Source organism: Dicentrarchus labrax, unplaced genomic scaffold (genome assembly GCF_905237075.1).
Source record: "Dicentrarchus labrax unplaced genomic scaffold, dlabrax2021, whole genome shotgun sequence".
Taxonomy (NCBI): domain Eukaryota; kingdom Metazoa; phylum Chordata; class Actinopteri; family Moronidae; genus Dicentrarchus; species Dicentrarchus labrax.
The window spans coordinates 6,754,954-6,770,425 of record NW_026136722.1 but is presented as its reverse complement, the minus strand read 5'-3'; the positions used below and the strand labels follow the sequence as shown (position 1 = coordinate 6,770,425).

The 15,472-nt window shown below is 42.8% G+C and overlaps 1 protein-coding gene across 6 annotated transcripts in view; it reads left to right on the top strand.

Moving 5' to 3' along the window:
- tnrc6c1 (trinucleotide repeat containing adaptor 6C1) overlaps positions 1–15,290 on the top strand; it is a 44,513-nt gene extending 29,223 nt beyond the window's left edge. For 3 of the 6 annotated variants that reach the window (XM_051387431.1, XM_051387427.1, XM_051387433.1), the window contains 16 exons: positions 1,312–1,506; positions 2,098–2,282; positions 2,411–2,488; positions 3,309–3,527; positions 3,797–3,943; positions 4,273–4,392; positions 4,671–4,754; positions 4,956–5,196; positions 5,295–5,459; positions 5,868–6,044; positions 6,399–6,548; positions 6,952–7,062; positions 7,448–7,666; positions 8,203–8,276; positions 8,388–8,527; positions 8,630–15,290. In XM_051387431.1, coding sequence (XP_051243391.1) covers positions 1,312–1,506; positions 2,098–2,282; positions 2,411–2,488; positions 3,309–3,527; positions 3,797–3,943; positions 4,273–4,392; positions 4,671–4,754; positions 4,956–5,196; positions 5,295–5,459; positions 5,868–6,044; positions 6,399–6,548; positions 6,952–7,062; positions 7,448–7,666; positions 8,203–8,276; positions 8,388–8,527; positions 8,630–9,017 — 2,693 coding nt within the window. In that variant the 3' untranslated portion in view covers positions 9,018–15,290. The remainder of the gene's footprint in view (positions 1–1,311; positions 1,507–2,097; positions 2,283–2,410; positions 2,489–3,308; positions 3,528–3,796; positions 3,944–4,272; positions 4,393–4,670; positions 4,755–4,955; positions 5,197–5,294; positions 5,460–5,867; positions 6,045–6,398; positions 6,549–6,951; positions 7,063–7,447; positions 7,667–8,202; positions 8,277–8,387; positions 8,528–8,629) is intronic. The other 3 variants (XM_051387428.1, XM_051387430.1, XM_051387429.1) reach the window with 3 other exon arrangements.
- Positions 15,291–15,472: the final 182 nt, after the last annotated feature.

Genomic DNA, 15,472 nt, shown 5'->3' with positions numbered 1-15,472 from the left:
ACTGTTTGAGACGGATCGGAAGTGTGTGATTATATGGGAGCCACCATCTGTCAGTAGTCGAAGGGAGGAGGTGGAGCAAGTCCCTATGAGCTGAGAGGGGGCAGCGCCCCCTGCTGTCCCTCCCTTTACCCTGCATGCTGACTCCACATTTGATTCATTTGCTTACTAATAAAACTTGATAGCAGTCTATATTGCTGGCATAATGGCCGTTGATCATATTGTGGGTTAAAACAAAGTCTAAAAACTTTTCATAACTAATGTCAGAAAGTGTGTGGGGGGGGAATTACATTTGTTTTGCCCCAGTATGCCATGTTTTAGATCTGTGTAGCAACTTGGCCAGTCATACTGGAAGGTTGAATGTTAACTATAATTTTGGAGCAGCCTTTAGGACTTGACCTCTCCCTGGAGAGAGAGCTAAGCTGAGCCTGGCACTGCCACAGGCCCTGAGCCAGAACTGTGTCTCTAATGCCAAGAGGAGCCAGGCTGCGCCAAATTTTAAATGGGCATCTTTTCCCTCTGTCAACCACCCTGCTAAGCCAAGCCTAGGTTTCTGCCATCCTGCACGAGTGGCGTTTCACACTCCAAAACAGAGGGATAAATGGGGTGATGGTGTTTACCAGAGGCTTCATTAGCTTTAAGGCTCAGTTTATATCAACAAATAAGAAACAAACAGGAAAACAAGAAAATAGGATGCGAGTGGCATGGTTTTGTAGGTCTATCAGTTATGTGCATTGTAATTTAAGCTGTACAATTAAAAATATAGATGAATAAATAACAAAAATGTATTTAATTTGAACATGGGGAGTATGGTTCACAAACTGACAAACATGCTTGTTAGACTTTAGAGTTAAGCATCATAAACTCTTGTACTGAGCGCAAAATAACGCACGAGCCAGAACAGTTTGACCCAATGCTTCATACTCTGTCATTAAAATTTGTTTGGTAAAACACATGTTCAGTAAATTCAACAAACCAATAACAAAGCACCATGAGGTCGGACTGTGAAAATGCAGCTAATTTTTGACAGCTGTATTTCGCAGTGCTTCTGATACTCGTAGAAAATGCCGACAATGACTATTTTAATTTGCTTCTCTCAGTGTTTATAATAATATTTTATAAAAAAATTGTTCATGATAATAATTTATAATAATAGTTTGTAATAAAACTATTTTAGGTTTTTGTAATGTATCTTTCTACCCCTCCCAATGAGAACATCTATAAACCAAGGCAGATGAGAGAAAATGAAGGAGGTAATATTCACTTATTTTAGATATTTTTGTTGACATGCCCTTGTCCTTGCGTGTCTTCCAGGTTGGGGAGAGATACCCAGCTCCCACACAAAATCAGAGAGCTCTTGGGGGGAACCTGCACCCGCTCCGGTCAGCGTGGACAACGGGACATCTGCCTGGGGTAAACCTACCGGGAGCTGTGGAGGCTGGGGAGACGGTAACCCAGACAACTATGGCAGGGGCAACCCGGCGATGACATCTGCATCTTGCAAACCTGGTAACCAGTTTAACCCTGTGTGGTTTATGAATTAGTGTTTACCAACTTACCTTAACCATTGATACCACATGTGTGTGCTTCAATAATTCTCTCCTGATGAGTCAAATCAAGGACATCAGTATGTTACAAGGGAAGCAAGAGCACTGGGAATTTTACCCAGAAATCCACACTGACCCCTACTGGCCATCTAATATTTAGTGTTTAGATTACTCTTCTGCAGTAATGTCCAAACATTTTATGTTTATGTACCCAGTTCATAATTTTGTCACTTTTATTTTCCTTTATCAAAGAGTTGTCTTAACCTTACTGAAAGCTCACTAGCAAGAGGACAACCAGCTGGAAGCTGAAGCTGGATAGGGTTAAATCATCCAAATGAAAACTAGGCTATATTGCTGTCTTTAGGCTTTAAAGTTTGTGCAGAAGGTGAAGAAAAATATTCTCTAACTTGTGTAAGAATTCAACTAAATCCATTTGAGGCTTTCCGTAATGTGTGATATCATATATTTGTATTTTTATGGGAAGGATAAGTTCCCATGTGTCACAGTATATGTCCTCAGCGCTGGTTTATATCCTCTATACTGTGTTTTCCAGCCCCCAAACCTATGCAAGATGGATGGGGAGGTGGAGGTGGAGGTGGAGGTGGAGGTGAAGAGCTGAACTTGTCGGGGGGCCAGTGGGATGCTGAGGAGGGAGACATGTGGAACAACACTGCCTCCCAGGAGAGCAACTCCTCCTGTAACTCTTGGGGCAATGCATCTAAAAAGGTCCCACAGAAGGTGAGAAGCAGGATTAATTACATACAGAATTGACTCTTAGACCATTGGAAACTATTTGATTTTACATTTTTATAGTAAAATATTAATTATATGTGGTGATAATAATTGTCTTTAATCATCTCTCTCAGGGAAAAGTCCCAGGGAAGCAAGAAGATGCCTGGATCATGAATCGTCTCATCAAACAGCTGACAGACATGGGCTTCCCTGTGAGTTGAACTTCACTCCTGCACTGCATTCTTTTATTTACCTTTGATCAATTGTGGTTATTTCAACATACTATTAATAATTTCCCTTTTAAGGGTGAGGAAATAGAAATGGTTGTCTAAAGCCTCGATTTGTAGAATTATGGAACTATATCCAACTTTGGCGCCCCCCAGAGCACGCATTATGTAATGCATTGTGGCTGATGACTAAATGTTAAATATATTCTAATTAGTCCACTCTGAGAATTATTGTGATTAAACCTGCAACGATTAGCCAATTAATATATTATTTGATCTACAGAAAATAAACTATTTTTATTATCAATTAATCATTTTTGAGTTATTTTTTTAAGAAGAAAATGCCCACATTTTCTGGTTCCTGCATTTAAAATTGGAATATCTTGTGGTTTACTTTCTCTTTTAAAATTATGAACTAGTAGTTTAATTAAAAATATCAGAGAGGACCGTTGGTCAGACAAGACAAGACAAGACATTTGAAGACGTCACCATGGCGTTATAAACTGTGATAGGCATTTTTCACAATTTTCTGACATTTTATAGACATTTTATGTCTCAATTAGACAAGTGATTAATTTAGAAAATAATTGACACTTAAATTGATAATGAAAATAATGATTAGTTGCGGCCCTAATTGTGATTGGTCATTTAATCTACAGTTGGAGCATATGTGCGAGACCAGTAACCAGTAAAATCTACTTATCGGGATAATTTATGTTATTTAGTATTTCTAACATTAGTCATTGAAACAGTGTGTTCATACTACATTTTGGCATTGATTTGTTCTTTCGGATTTATTCTCCAGAGGGATCCAGCCGAGGAGGCTCTGAAGAGCAACAACATGAACCTGGATCAGGCCATGAGTGCCCTGCTGGAGAAGAAGACGGAGCTGGACAAGCGTGGGATGGGGATAACTGGCCACGACTACAACAACGGGCTCATGAACAAGCCCATGAGCTGCCCTCGGCCTCCGCTTCTTTCCAAAGACCCCTCGGCAGACCCCCGCTTGCCCTTCATGGACAAGGTAATTCATTCACTTACATAAAAATACTGTAAATGAGGCAGTTTTTCATTTGAATGCTGGTCTAGAAATATTTAAGACCTTTCAAACTCATAAATGTAGATCATCCATTTCAAGACTTTTTATGGATTAGCTGCCCTTGTCTCACTGTAGTGCAATAGATGCGAGGAGACTGATAACGAAAATGAATAATTAAACATCCATTTCTTGTTTGTTTTTTTACTGAAGCGGAGATTGACTCTCTCTCTTTTGCCTCTTCCTTTGTCCAACAGATGCAGAGTGGAATGTTTGGCGGTGGTGGAGCAGCACAAGCCCGGGCCATGCAGCAGCCGCAGCCGCCTCCTCAGCCGCCAGTGCCGCCTCTCAGTTCCTCTCAGCCTAGTCTACGTGCTCAAGTGCCTCAGTTTCTCTCCCCTCAGGTATACACACGCACACACACACACACATGGCCTTATTTCTCACTTACTACGCAAACACATTAGTAGGCGAAGCGGTTTAATGTATGCAATCATGAATATTTTACATTAAGATTACAGTCTTTAAAACATCTCCGCTATGAGTGTCTCATTTATTATGTATCAGTTGAAGCCTCTTTGAACTATTTATATATATAAAGGGGGGAGATTATTTTTTGCTATTCAGACTTTGTATGTGACTTCACATAAGAAGTGTATGCACCAAACACAAACAAATACTCTGTTTTACATGATAGTTTTGTTAAAACATTGTGTTGATACTTTGCCCATAGGTTCAAGCACAGCTCTTACAGTTTGCAGCAAAAAACATTGGTCTGAATCCTGCACTTTTAACCTCACCAATAAACCCTCAACATATGACCCTTCTGAATCAACTTTACCAGCTGCAACTGGTGAGTCTTATTTAGCCTTTCACTGCTTTCAGTTTTGTTAGATACATCAGATATAGTTGCCTTTAGTAGAGCGCACATAGCAAATATGTAGGACCCCAAACCAACAAAGATCAAATGCATTAAGAGGACTGCAAATGTGTACTTTTCATGTTTTAATTACTAACCCATTTTTATCGAATGCCATTTTTATTCTTTTCGAGTACTTTTGAGTTATAACTGGATTTACAGACAAAGCGACATCTGTTGACATTGAAACCATGCTTATACCTGATACACAGGCATACCAGCGTTTACAAATTCAGCAGCAGATGTTGCAGGCTCAGCGCAACGTTTCTGGCCCCATTCGACAACAAGAGCAGCAAGTAAGTTTCCCCTCTTAACATTCAGTTTTTCTTTTCTTTCCTGCTCTCTACTACTCAATGAAAAATCCTTTTTTTAACCTAAATAAAGCTGATTGAAGAAAAATTATTGTGAAAACAGTCCAGGCCAATATTTATTTCAGTTGTAGTTCATGTAAGGCCTGCACATTATTGATCCTAAATATATCTCTATTGTCATCCCAGGTTGCACGTACAATCAATAACATGCAGCAGCAGATCCAACAGCACCAGCGTCAGCTGGCCCAGGCTCTGCTGATGAAGCAGCAGCAACAGCAGCCACCCCCCTCGCACTCGGGCCTGCATTCTGGCGGGGCCAAATCCACCCTGGATTCATTTCCAGGTCACCCCCAGGCGCCAGGCCTCCCTGACCTGCAGACCAAAGAGCCGCAGTCATCTCCCAACACTTACAGCCACTACTCTCTCTGTGAGTGGCATTAACCTTTCTCTTCCGATGACAATAATAATGATAAAACTACGTAAATCCTTGGGAGCTGGTTTAGTAACATCTATCTCTCTTCTCAGCTGGACTAAATCCAAACATGAATGTAAACTGCATGGAGGTGGGAAGTATGTCTATGAAGGAACACCCCCAGCCTCAATCGCGCCTGTCGCAGTGGACACATCCCCACTCCATTGAAAGCCTCTCTGGAAACTCCTCTCCTCTAGAGCCCAACCTGGGCAAGCATGGTGAGAAAAGAGCGAGAATCCTGGGTAATTAAAAATACCACAGAAAATAGAGAATGCTTTGTTTCATATCTGATGCAAAGTTTGTGTTTATGTTTTAATAAACAACAATAACTATGTATTCCTTTATTAAATTAATCCTCATTTTTTTTCAAATTAAGCCCCCTTTTCACCCTTTACACCTTATACCTGTGCTCAACAGGCAAATCTTTTGTGACTGACACCATGATATAACAAGAAAGATGTTAGAAATTCAGAACACAATTACTTAAATATGTATTATAATATAATTAAAATATATAATGACACTAATAACTAGCAAGCAGTGTGAACAAATAGTATCTTTCATTGTTTACTTTCCCCACATTTTACTGATATCAATCTCTACACTTTTAACTTCACTTTTCTCAGGTGCCAACCTGGGCCCCCCTGGAAAGCCTCATCAGCTGGAGGACTCTTACAGCCCCTACAACCTGATGTCCAGCTCAGATTCTCCTACCAGCCCACTGGTCCCCCCAGACAGCTGGGGGCAGGGAAAGAGCAGCAGTGACAAGATGGCCAATGGGACCAATATCAACTGGCCACCAGGTTAGGAACACACTCACTGTTGACAGTTTGACAGTTTTCCTTTGGGAGCCATATGTAGAACACTGTCTGTTTCATCTAGTTAGCCATGTTGGCAACAACAGGATCCTGGCAAAATGTTAAGAGTGATCACTTTCATCACTGTCTCATTACTGAAATATTGAGTACACACTTGAGACCATTATCACTCCATCTACCTGTATTAACAATTCAAATATAGTAGCTAAGTTAGAGAGTTAAACTTCAGCAACCAAAAACTGATCCTAATCTTTAGTATTGGCCCTTGGTCATAAATGTATATTATGTTGTGGTAAGAAAAAAAAAACATTTTTAAAATTAATTAATTTTGATTTTCAGAGTTCTGTCCCGGTGTGCCCTGGAAGGGTCTCCAGAATATTGATCCTGAGACCGACCCCAACATGACCCCTGGCAGTGTCCCCAGCGGGCCCACCATCAACACAAACATCCAAGATGTCAACCGCTACCTTCTGCGGGATAGGAGTGGAGGTGAGCACAGGATCAAAAGGTTTTAGAGTGACAAAGCGTCTTAATAAAGATACTTAGTAAGACGTTTTTGTGTCGTGGTTCTGGCCCAGAATTTTAGGAAATGTTTTTCCACCACAATTGGAGAGTTGTGTCCCCATGTATTGTAAGCCCACTAAAATTGTCTGACAGTATCATACAGTTGGTGCCACCAGAAAGCCTGCTTCTTACTCTTTTGTTCTTCATTTTCCTACTTTTAACTGCCTCTTTAATCATTGCCATTTGCCAGTTTATCCTCTTCTCTTCTTAATGAGCTTACTATCATCATTTGTAGTGCATTTTTCCTTTACTCCATTTTCTCTCTCTGCTATTTTTTCCTTATTTGTTTGTGTCTGTCTATTTGTTTGTGTTGATGGCATCGGCTTAGGCTCCTCTCCCACTTCATCTCAGAACGAGGCTCTGCCTCCCTCCACTGATTGGCCAGTCAGTGCCTACACTAGCTCGTTCAGTCTGTCGTCCCCGGAGACGGACGATGCAGGTACATGGTTTATCCGTAACCTTCTACCCCCCACATTGCAGTGGCTGAATAACTGCAAATCAAAATCATCCTCTCCCCCCTGTTACTGTAACAACCAGAGCCTCAACCACTCACTGGAGAACCACAAATTAAATATGACCCTCATTTGAGCTCTCTCCTTGTCAGCTTTGCCTCTCATGCAGTGCATACCCCCCCCCCTGTGGTGTTAGTGCAACTAGTGTATCTCCTTCCTCCCTGTGTGTGGCATGGGAAGTGGTGTTGGGCAAATATGAAAGAACTTTTAAGTCCGATCATTTTGCTCTGCAGGACTCCCTCTTGTGGGAGCAGCTGTCTTTCGGTCACTTGGTTCTGCAGGCCAACCTTTCCCTCGCTCTCTTCCATCCAGGTAAACTGTCAGAGATGAAATCCACTTGGTCTCCAGGCCCCATTTCCCACAGCCAGGCCTCTCTGTCCCACGAGCTGTGGAAGGTCCCCCAAGGCCCACGGAGCAGCAACACAGCCCCTTCCCGCCCCCCGCCTGGCCTCACCAACACCAAGCCTTCCTCGACCTGGGGGGGCAACTCCCTGGGTTTGGCCCAAGGCTGGAGCAGCTCTTACACCACAGGTAGTCTTCTATAGTTAACTGTTTATGGTTTCATTTCAGTTCAAGAAATGCAGGTAAATATTACACATTACAACTTTTGAATGTTTTCGGAAACTTTTTGTATGTAGATAAAGAAGAAAGTCACTCATTATCGTCAAATCTCATCTTGCATGTGAAAATATTGTAAGAGTAGTTGAGACATACTGGATAGTTGAAACACTCAAGACACTTCTTATGCTGTCAGTGAGTCGTCTAAAAGTGATATTATCAAACCATAGTGTGTATGTTGTGAAGTATGAGTGAACCTCGCAGCATGAGCAGCACTTTGATGTGGCCTGCAACCACAGGGCAATTTTGAGAGACACAGAGGAGGCAGGATTGTCAACGACTTCAGAAAATCTTGTTGCTGCTGAACAAGTGTCAACTGACACTGGGTGTTTTCTCTTTTCTCACGGTAGAGATCGACAACACCCTTTCACTTTTTGTAACTGACTTTGGTTTCAGACAAGCATGGTAAGCATACACTTCATGCCAACAAATGTCTCTCTTATACACAGCAGGTACCACGTGGAGTACAGACAGCTCCACCAGGACCAGTAGCTGGCTGGTTCTGAGGAACCTCACTCCACAGGTAACAGTTTACAATCAGCTGCTTTCTCTTAGCCTTCAAGCATTTAGGCCTCACAGAGAATTAACTGTATCTGTCCACTAATGGCCTTCTGCGGACTTGTTTGTGTCGCAGATTGATGGTTCGACTCTGCGTACACTGTGCATGCAGCACGGCCCCCTCATCACATTCCACCTCAACCTGACACAAGGCAACGCTGTGGTCCGCTACAGCTCCAAGGACGAAGCTGCCAAGGCTCAGAAGTCCCTGCACATGTACGTCTTCTAATGAACGGCTTCAAGGTGTTTGGCTCAGTTGACTTTTGAGAAGCTTTAACCATTGCTCACCTATGTTTATTTCCTCTCATCTCCGTCCAGGTGTGTGCTCGGGAACACCACCATCCTGGCAGAGTTCGCTGGGGAAGAGGAAGTGAACCGCTTCTTTGCACAGGGCCAGTTGCTTGGCGGAACAACCAGCTGGCAGGCCACTCCAGGCACCAATCAGACAAGGATGGGTGGGAGCGGGTCCGGAGCTTCCCATCCCATCGGTCACTCACCCCACTGGAACAACAACAATGGCAGCAGCAGTAGCGGCGGCCTGGGAACAGGCGGAGCAAAGACAGGTGGAGAGTTGCTGTGGGGTGGCGTGCAGCAGTATTCCAGCCTGTGGGGACCCCCGAGTGGAGAGGAGGGACGGGTCATGGGGAGTCCCACCCCAATCAATACGCTGCTGCCTGGGGACCTGCTGAGTGGGGAGTCCATGTAGGACGGAGGAGCCCAGGCTTGACAAACACCGACAGGAGCAAAAACCTTGCAAATCATTGTGGAGATAATCAGTGTGGGTGTAACGGTGAAAAGGAGAGACGAGAGGAGGACGAGGCTACATCCTCGCTGCTCACCCTCGCCACCCTCCTCTACTCCTTTTTGGTTTTTAATGACATTTCAGTTGCGGTTCTTTTGTGAATCTCAGTGAGAGATTTTGGTTACAGTGTTCAGCTCTTACTTTTGGAGACACAGGAAGAAGTCTTTCATTCAACAAAGAAAGTGAACTTTTTACAGAAGTTAACCTTTTGAGAACTCGCCGTGTGAAACATGTACTTTAGTCAAACTGACACAATGACGAGCTGCCATCTTTGAACTTGCGTAATCCCTCTGCCTTTTGAGGCAATCATACTGCACCTCAGAGATCCATCAAAAGGCATCATTCCCAAAGTAAAAAAACCCCTTCAATCAGAGTGGTTGTCGAACTTTCAGCTGGTCCAGACTCAACATTTGTTTCTCTCAGCACTAATATTAGCCTTAACCTCTTTCCTGCCCTGCTATCCTCACTCACTGTACTTGGTGAAGAAGCATACGGACACTTGCACACCCTTATTTCTGAGCCAGTGAAACCTGAGTGGAGAGTACATGCTGCTCCGGCTTAACATAAGCAACCACAGCTCACAACTTCAGTGCATTTTTGCAAGCAGATTGAGTTCCCCACACAACGCTCAAAGGGAATGATGCAACTCTGTTCGCCGTGTTCAAGCCATTTATTTTTGTAGTGGTTTTTGTTTTTTATTTTTCTTCTTAAACCATTGCAAACAAAGCTAAGAACTGATATTATTCAATGTGTCTGTCAATCTTACCTGGTTGGGGTGAGAGTTTCGGGGGTCGTTGCATGTACAGTTATAGACGTGATGGATGACAAAAATGAACCACTGCTATTACTATGGAACTGTAAAGACAAATACGTCAATGCACCTCAACTCGCCTGCGAGGATCTCGCAGTTTGGTCTCAGTCTCGGACCCTCTCACTGATGTTGTGGAAAACCTCAAGTTGTAAATGTTTCCCACTGGTGTGTAGTCAATGACCCCCACCCCCCCACCCCCGCTCCACCTGCAAAAACACCATTTCAAGTGACGTGCAATATAAGCCACAGACTCTACCGTCCAAGCATCCTACCATGACCTCTCACCGAAGGAGAGGAGACTATAAGGAACGATTGAACTGCAAAAGCTCCATCTGCCCTGCACCCCCTCCCCCCCTCCCACCCTAAAACTGCCACTACTACCCTTCATCTGCCCCCCCCCAAGAGTGTGTGAGCTCAGGAGAGTAGCAAGCTGGCCTTCGACCACCTTCTGTCCAAGATACAAGGACGTACATACAAAGCACTTCTTCAGCCGGCTTACTCTCCACACTTATGCCAGTGACTAGTTTTGGGGGCGAAGGAGGGACAGGTGTGTGTGTGTGTGTGTGTGTGTGTGTGTGTGTGTGTGTGTGTGTGTGATTGTGTGTGTGTGTGTGTGTGTGTGTGTGTGTGTGTGTGTGTGTGTGTGTGTGTGTGTGTGTGTGTGTGTGTGTGTGTGTGATTCTTTGTACGTTTGTGTGTGTGTGATTCTTTGTACGTTTGTGTGTGTGTGATTCTTTGTACGTTTGTGTGTGTGTGTGTGTGTGTGTGTGTGTGCGTGTGCGTGTGCGCGTGTGCTTGGGGAGAAGGCATCAAACCAAAATGAGAGGAGCCTGTTTTCCTTTTTACCCAGAAGACCAGATTTTTTTTTCTTTTTGCCCAAATTTGCGTAGGTAGAAAAGGGTGAAGCAAAGATTTGTGAATAGGTGGTCTATCATAGCACTTAGCAAGAGCATCGCAGCTCGTTATGCCCTTAATGCCAACAAATAGAAGAAAGGAGAAGCAACACTGGCAAATAAAAACTGAAAAATAAACAAGGACAAAAAAGCAATCTGCTTAGTGGCTTCTCTACATACTTAGTTTTTAACTTAACAAGGATGTGAAGATGTTTTTTTTTTGTTTTTGTTTTTTCAATCCTTCTTCCCTCAAGTCAGTGGGACCAGGAAGGATGTCAAACATGGTAGCAAAGTGAAGGGAAATACAAAGAAAGAACTAACTCAACTGATGATGGGTGCAGCAGGGAAAAAGACCCCAAAGCACTCATTCCTCACTCTCTTTATCAAAGTAAATATCACTGTTACATTGCATACTTTGAAATCTTTAGCCTTGGTGTCTGGAAACGCTCGACGTGTTTATGTTCTACTGGGTCCTGCAGGGAGGATCGCCATCTTTTTTCGTCCTTTTTTTTTCTTTCTATTGGAGGCCCTGCCAACCTGTGTGATAGTGTGGCCACTGAGTGCCTGTCTGCTGCAGAGTGCAGTGCTCTGCAGCAGCCCTCACCCAACCCTCCCGCTCGCTTGCTGCCTCCCTGCGGATCCCTACAGACTGGCTTCCTCCTTCTCCTCCCCCGGCCTCCAGGCCAAGAGCAGCTCTTTCAGAACTGGCCCACCTGTATCAAATTTACTACTACTGCTGCGCCAGAGTCTGTCCTCAGCAACCTCCAACTCCACGCTCTCTCTGTCTCTCTCCTGCAAGGATCACTTTAGCCAGAGATGGAGGCGTTTGATGTGTTGTTTTGTTTTTTGGAATTGCCAGTGTGCATTTTTATTTTATTGTTGTCAGGAAAGTTTGCTGATATTGTTGCTGTTATCATTGATGATATAGATAATGATTGTTTTTCTGATGATGATTTCATGGCTTTTTAATATTGGTCTTTATGCAGTGTTCAGCTTCTCTCCTGCCCCTCCCACTGCCCTCTGAGGCAGAAAGCAGTGTGTCGTTGTAGAGGTACAAGCCAGGCCAATACGAAATACTGCAGATCTCAGTAGAAAAGGGCCGGTGAGGGAGTTCTGTATGTGGGCTTGTTGGAGTCAGACGGGGGGGCGGGGGGTTTGAAGAGTCAAATTAAGTGGGAAAGGTTTGTGTAGTCAAAGGTTCTCCAGGATAGTGAGCCAACTTCCTCTGTCCATCCTGGGGCACCCACCTCCACTCTATGTTGTCTCATCACACACACATCCTTTTTAGTGTTGATGGGCCTCACTCACACTGGTGCTTTATGTTTGACTCTGGGAGCACTCAGTTACACTTAGAACCACCTCAACTGATAACAGCCTTCCATTTCTATGCAAAGACAAGGAGGTGTTCGTTCACAGCCATCTAGAAAATCACAGCCATCCCCCACATCTTCACTTATCTCTCAACCTTTACTACCAGGCAGCTTCCCTTGAACCCCCCCAGCCCTCCTGGATAAAATGAAAGGGACACTGAAAGAGCCTCTCATCAAGGGTTTAGTCTCCCGCTGTGTGGAAAGAGCTACTAGATGACACTAAATGACCTGCTGGAGGCACTAGTGGTTGGCAAACAGAGTCACTTCTTCAGTCTTGTGCCAACTGATCTACAAATATCTACTTCCACCTTGCCATACCCTAATTTATCTTTAGCGTGATGAGACTTAAGTTTCTTTTATTGCTGCGGGGGGCGTACACCACAAGCTCCAGCTGTAGGAGGCCTAAGGAGTAGAAGGGCAGGACAGATGAATGGTGCTGGTCTTTTGGGGCCAACAGGCGACTGGAACTTTTTAGTGGAGAAACAGGCTGCAGGTGGATTTGGGGGGGGGGGTGTTGGTGGTCCCTGTATGTGTCTGTGCACTGTTTATGGGTCACATCGGGTACATCTCTTTAAAAACCAAAAACATCTTTTTCTTTATCGTCAAGGTTTTCGCAAAAACTAGAAACTACAAAAAAAAAGTCTGTTTCAGCTGTGTACTCGGAGGCTGAGGTGCCTGTGATCTGTTTTTTTCTGCAAGCTGCCGCCTTCTCACCCCGTCTGGGCTCATTCTCTGGGTCACATTTGGGGAAGCTGTATCCAGATGGTTCATTTTGAACCTCCAACCTGAAGGCCGCGCCAGCCAATATATATAGATATATATATTTATATATATCTATATATATATCTATATATATCTATATATATCACAGGTCATTTCTGCACATCTGGCTTTGGGGTCAGGGTCCACGCAGGGGCCCAGTGTATCAGCAGAAATAGGGACACACCTCATGTTTGGTACCAAGTCTTAAAACTTTCGGGATTTGCCCTCTTCCAGAGTCTCTTTAGACTCGCATCATTCAACAAAACAATCACTATTGCCTGTGTTGTCTGTTTGCGTGTTTTTGTTTGTTCCTGAAAACCTGCATTTACTCCACACTGGACTTGAATCAAGGAACTGGCGTCGAAAGCGGGGAGTCGAATAGAGTGGGAGGATGGGTGACTGGGACGGAAGTCGAGTCTCAGATGTGCCCTGGATTTCTTGGCGCAGCACCAGCACTGAGAGCCCCAGCCCCTCCCACACCACCCCTCGCCTGCACTCTTATCTACCTGTCTAGTGTTGGAAATCAGATGCTCTCCCTCTTTTTATCGAAGTCACACAGACTCAAAGGCAACTGATGCTCGAGCAAAATATGCTTCTCAATCATGGATCAGACAAGGGTGTGGGGCAGGGGCCCCCAAAAAGAGTTGAATTAGCAAATCTCTCTTTAAAAAACAAAAAAAAAAAAACAAAGGCCTGGGTTGAATATGCACATGCTAGTTTATATACAGTATACAACCAAGAGTACATAATGGGTGTATGTGTGTATATGGCTAGATTTCTCTGTTTTCCACTTAGCCTAAGCCCCCTCCCCTCCCCTGCCCTACCTTCAGCCCTATCCTGTGTATCCTCCTCAACATTATATTTCCCAGAAGACAAGATCATAAACATATCAGAGTAATACAAAATAATGAAAAACAAATACTTGAATCAAAAGAAGCGCCAATAATGTAATGTGAACACTTTTTGTAGTGGTTTTTTGTCTCATTCATACACTTCAGAGATTTTTGATAGCATCGGTTCAGAGTGAATTAAATTTGAAATACGAGTGTTGTTGAAAACAAAGATCGATATAAAGGCAAAATTTACGTCTGTTGTATTTGAGTGTTTGCACAAGGCTGCTTGTACTGTATGTTGTATGAATGACTGTGTAGTGCGTGAGATGACAATATGTATGAGCGCTCGTGATTACAGCGGAGGAATTTCCGCCTTGTGATTCTTTTCAATTCAGTATACTTTGGTTGTTGATTTGTTTTTGTTTTTTTCTTTTTGCTTGTCAAAAATATATTCTGATGTTAATTGTTACTAGCCTCTAGCGTTGCACTGAGTGTCGGCCTCACCCCTCATCCAGCTAAACGAACAACATGATACAAGTACTGAGGGGAGACGGGGACAGTTCATGTGTAAATGTTTACTCAAGGACTAAAATAAGTGTGTTTTTAAAAATGTAATGTTTATCTACCTTAGTGGCTTTCATTGTGGAATAATCCAAGAAAGTATGGATCATAATTGAGTATTGCACCATTTTTCAGACTGTAAACCTAAAAAAAAAAAAAAAAAAACCTGAAAAAAAAATCACATATGTATAAAAAAAAAAAAGCAGCAAAAAAGTATTTTGCAGACCTGTGGCCATAGATTGGGGTAGAAGGACTTCAGCTCTCCCAAATCTGAGCAACGGAGAGAGTGAAGGATGAGACATCAGACTGAGCCTTGGCTTTTAGGGCTCACTTCAGAGGTGCCTACCTTTTTGGTTTGTTAGCTTTCGTTCTGTTTTCACTTTTTTGTTCAGTTTCACTCATGTCGTCATTTGTTTTCCTGCAAGGCCACTGACAGTTTACAAACGCTTTGGTTTTTTGTCTGGAGTTCAGAAAAAAAAAGAATCAGCAGCAACAACAACAACAACAAAAAATAAATTAAAACCACGGGAATGTTGGAAAAAGAAAAAAACGGACAAATGCTTCCATTTTTTTTTTTTTTTTTTAAAGTGCAACACTTCACAGAATGAAGATTTATAGTGCTACTTTCAGAACTCTGGGATTGAACAGTGTTGTCTTGTTCTGTTTAACCTTCTTTGTTCTGTGTTAATGTTGATTTTCATGGACTATCTGAAGCCTGTATGTTTTATGTTGATTATATATATTTTTCCTTTATATAAAAAAAAAAAACAAGAAAAGAAAAGTAAAAAAAAAAAAAAAAAAAGACATAATTGCTCACTATCTTGCACACACACGAAAAAGTGGATCTTGTCTCAGGAAGGCCAGGGTTCCAGAGTACCAACTCCACGCCATTTTAATGTACATTTTTATGATGAGTTACAAAAAAAAAATGGATGATTTAAAAGAAACATTTCTAAGCACTGAAAGTTATGGATTTCAGAAGAAGAGAAAATACCTTTGTTTCTAAATCCGTAGCAGTTACATAATAACCAAATAATGGACTTTAAATGAAAAATGGAGTGCTTTATATATAAATCTATATATTAAAATTGCTTTACATTTAAAAACAAAAAAATGGTCAATGATTTTG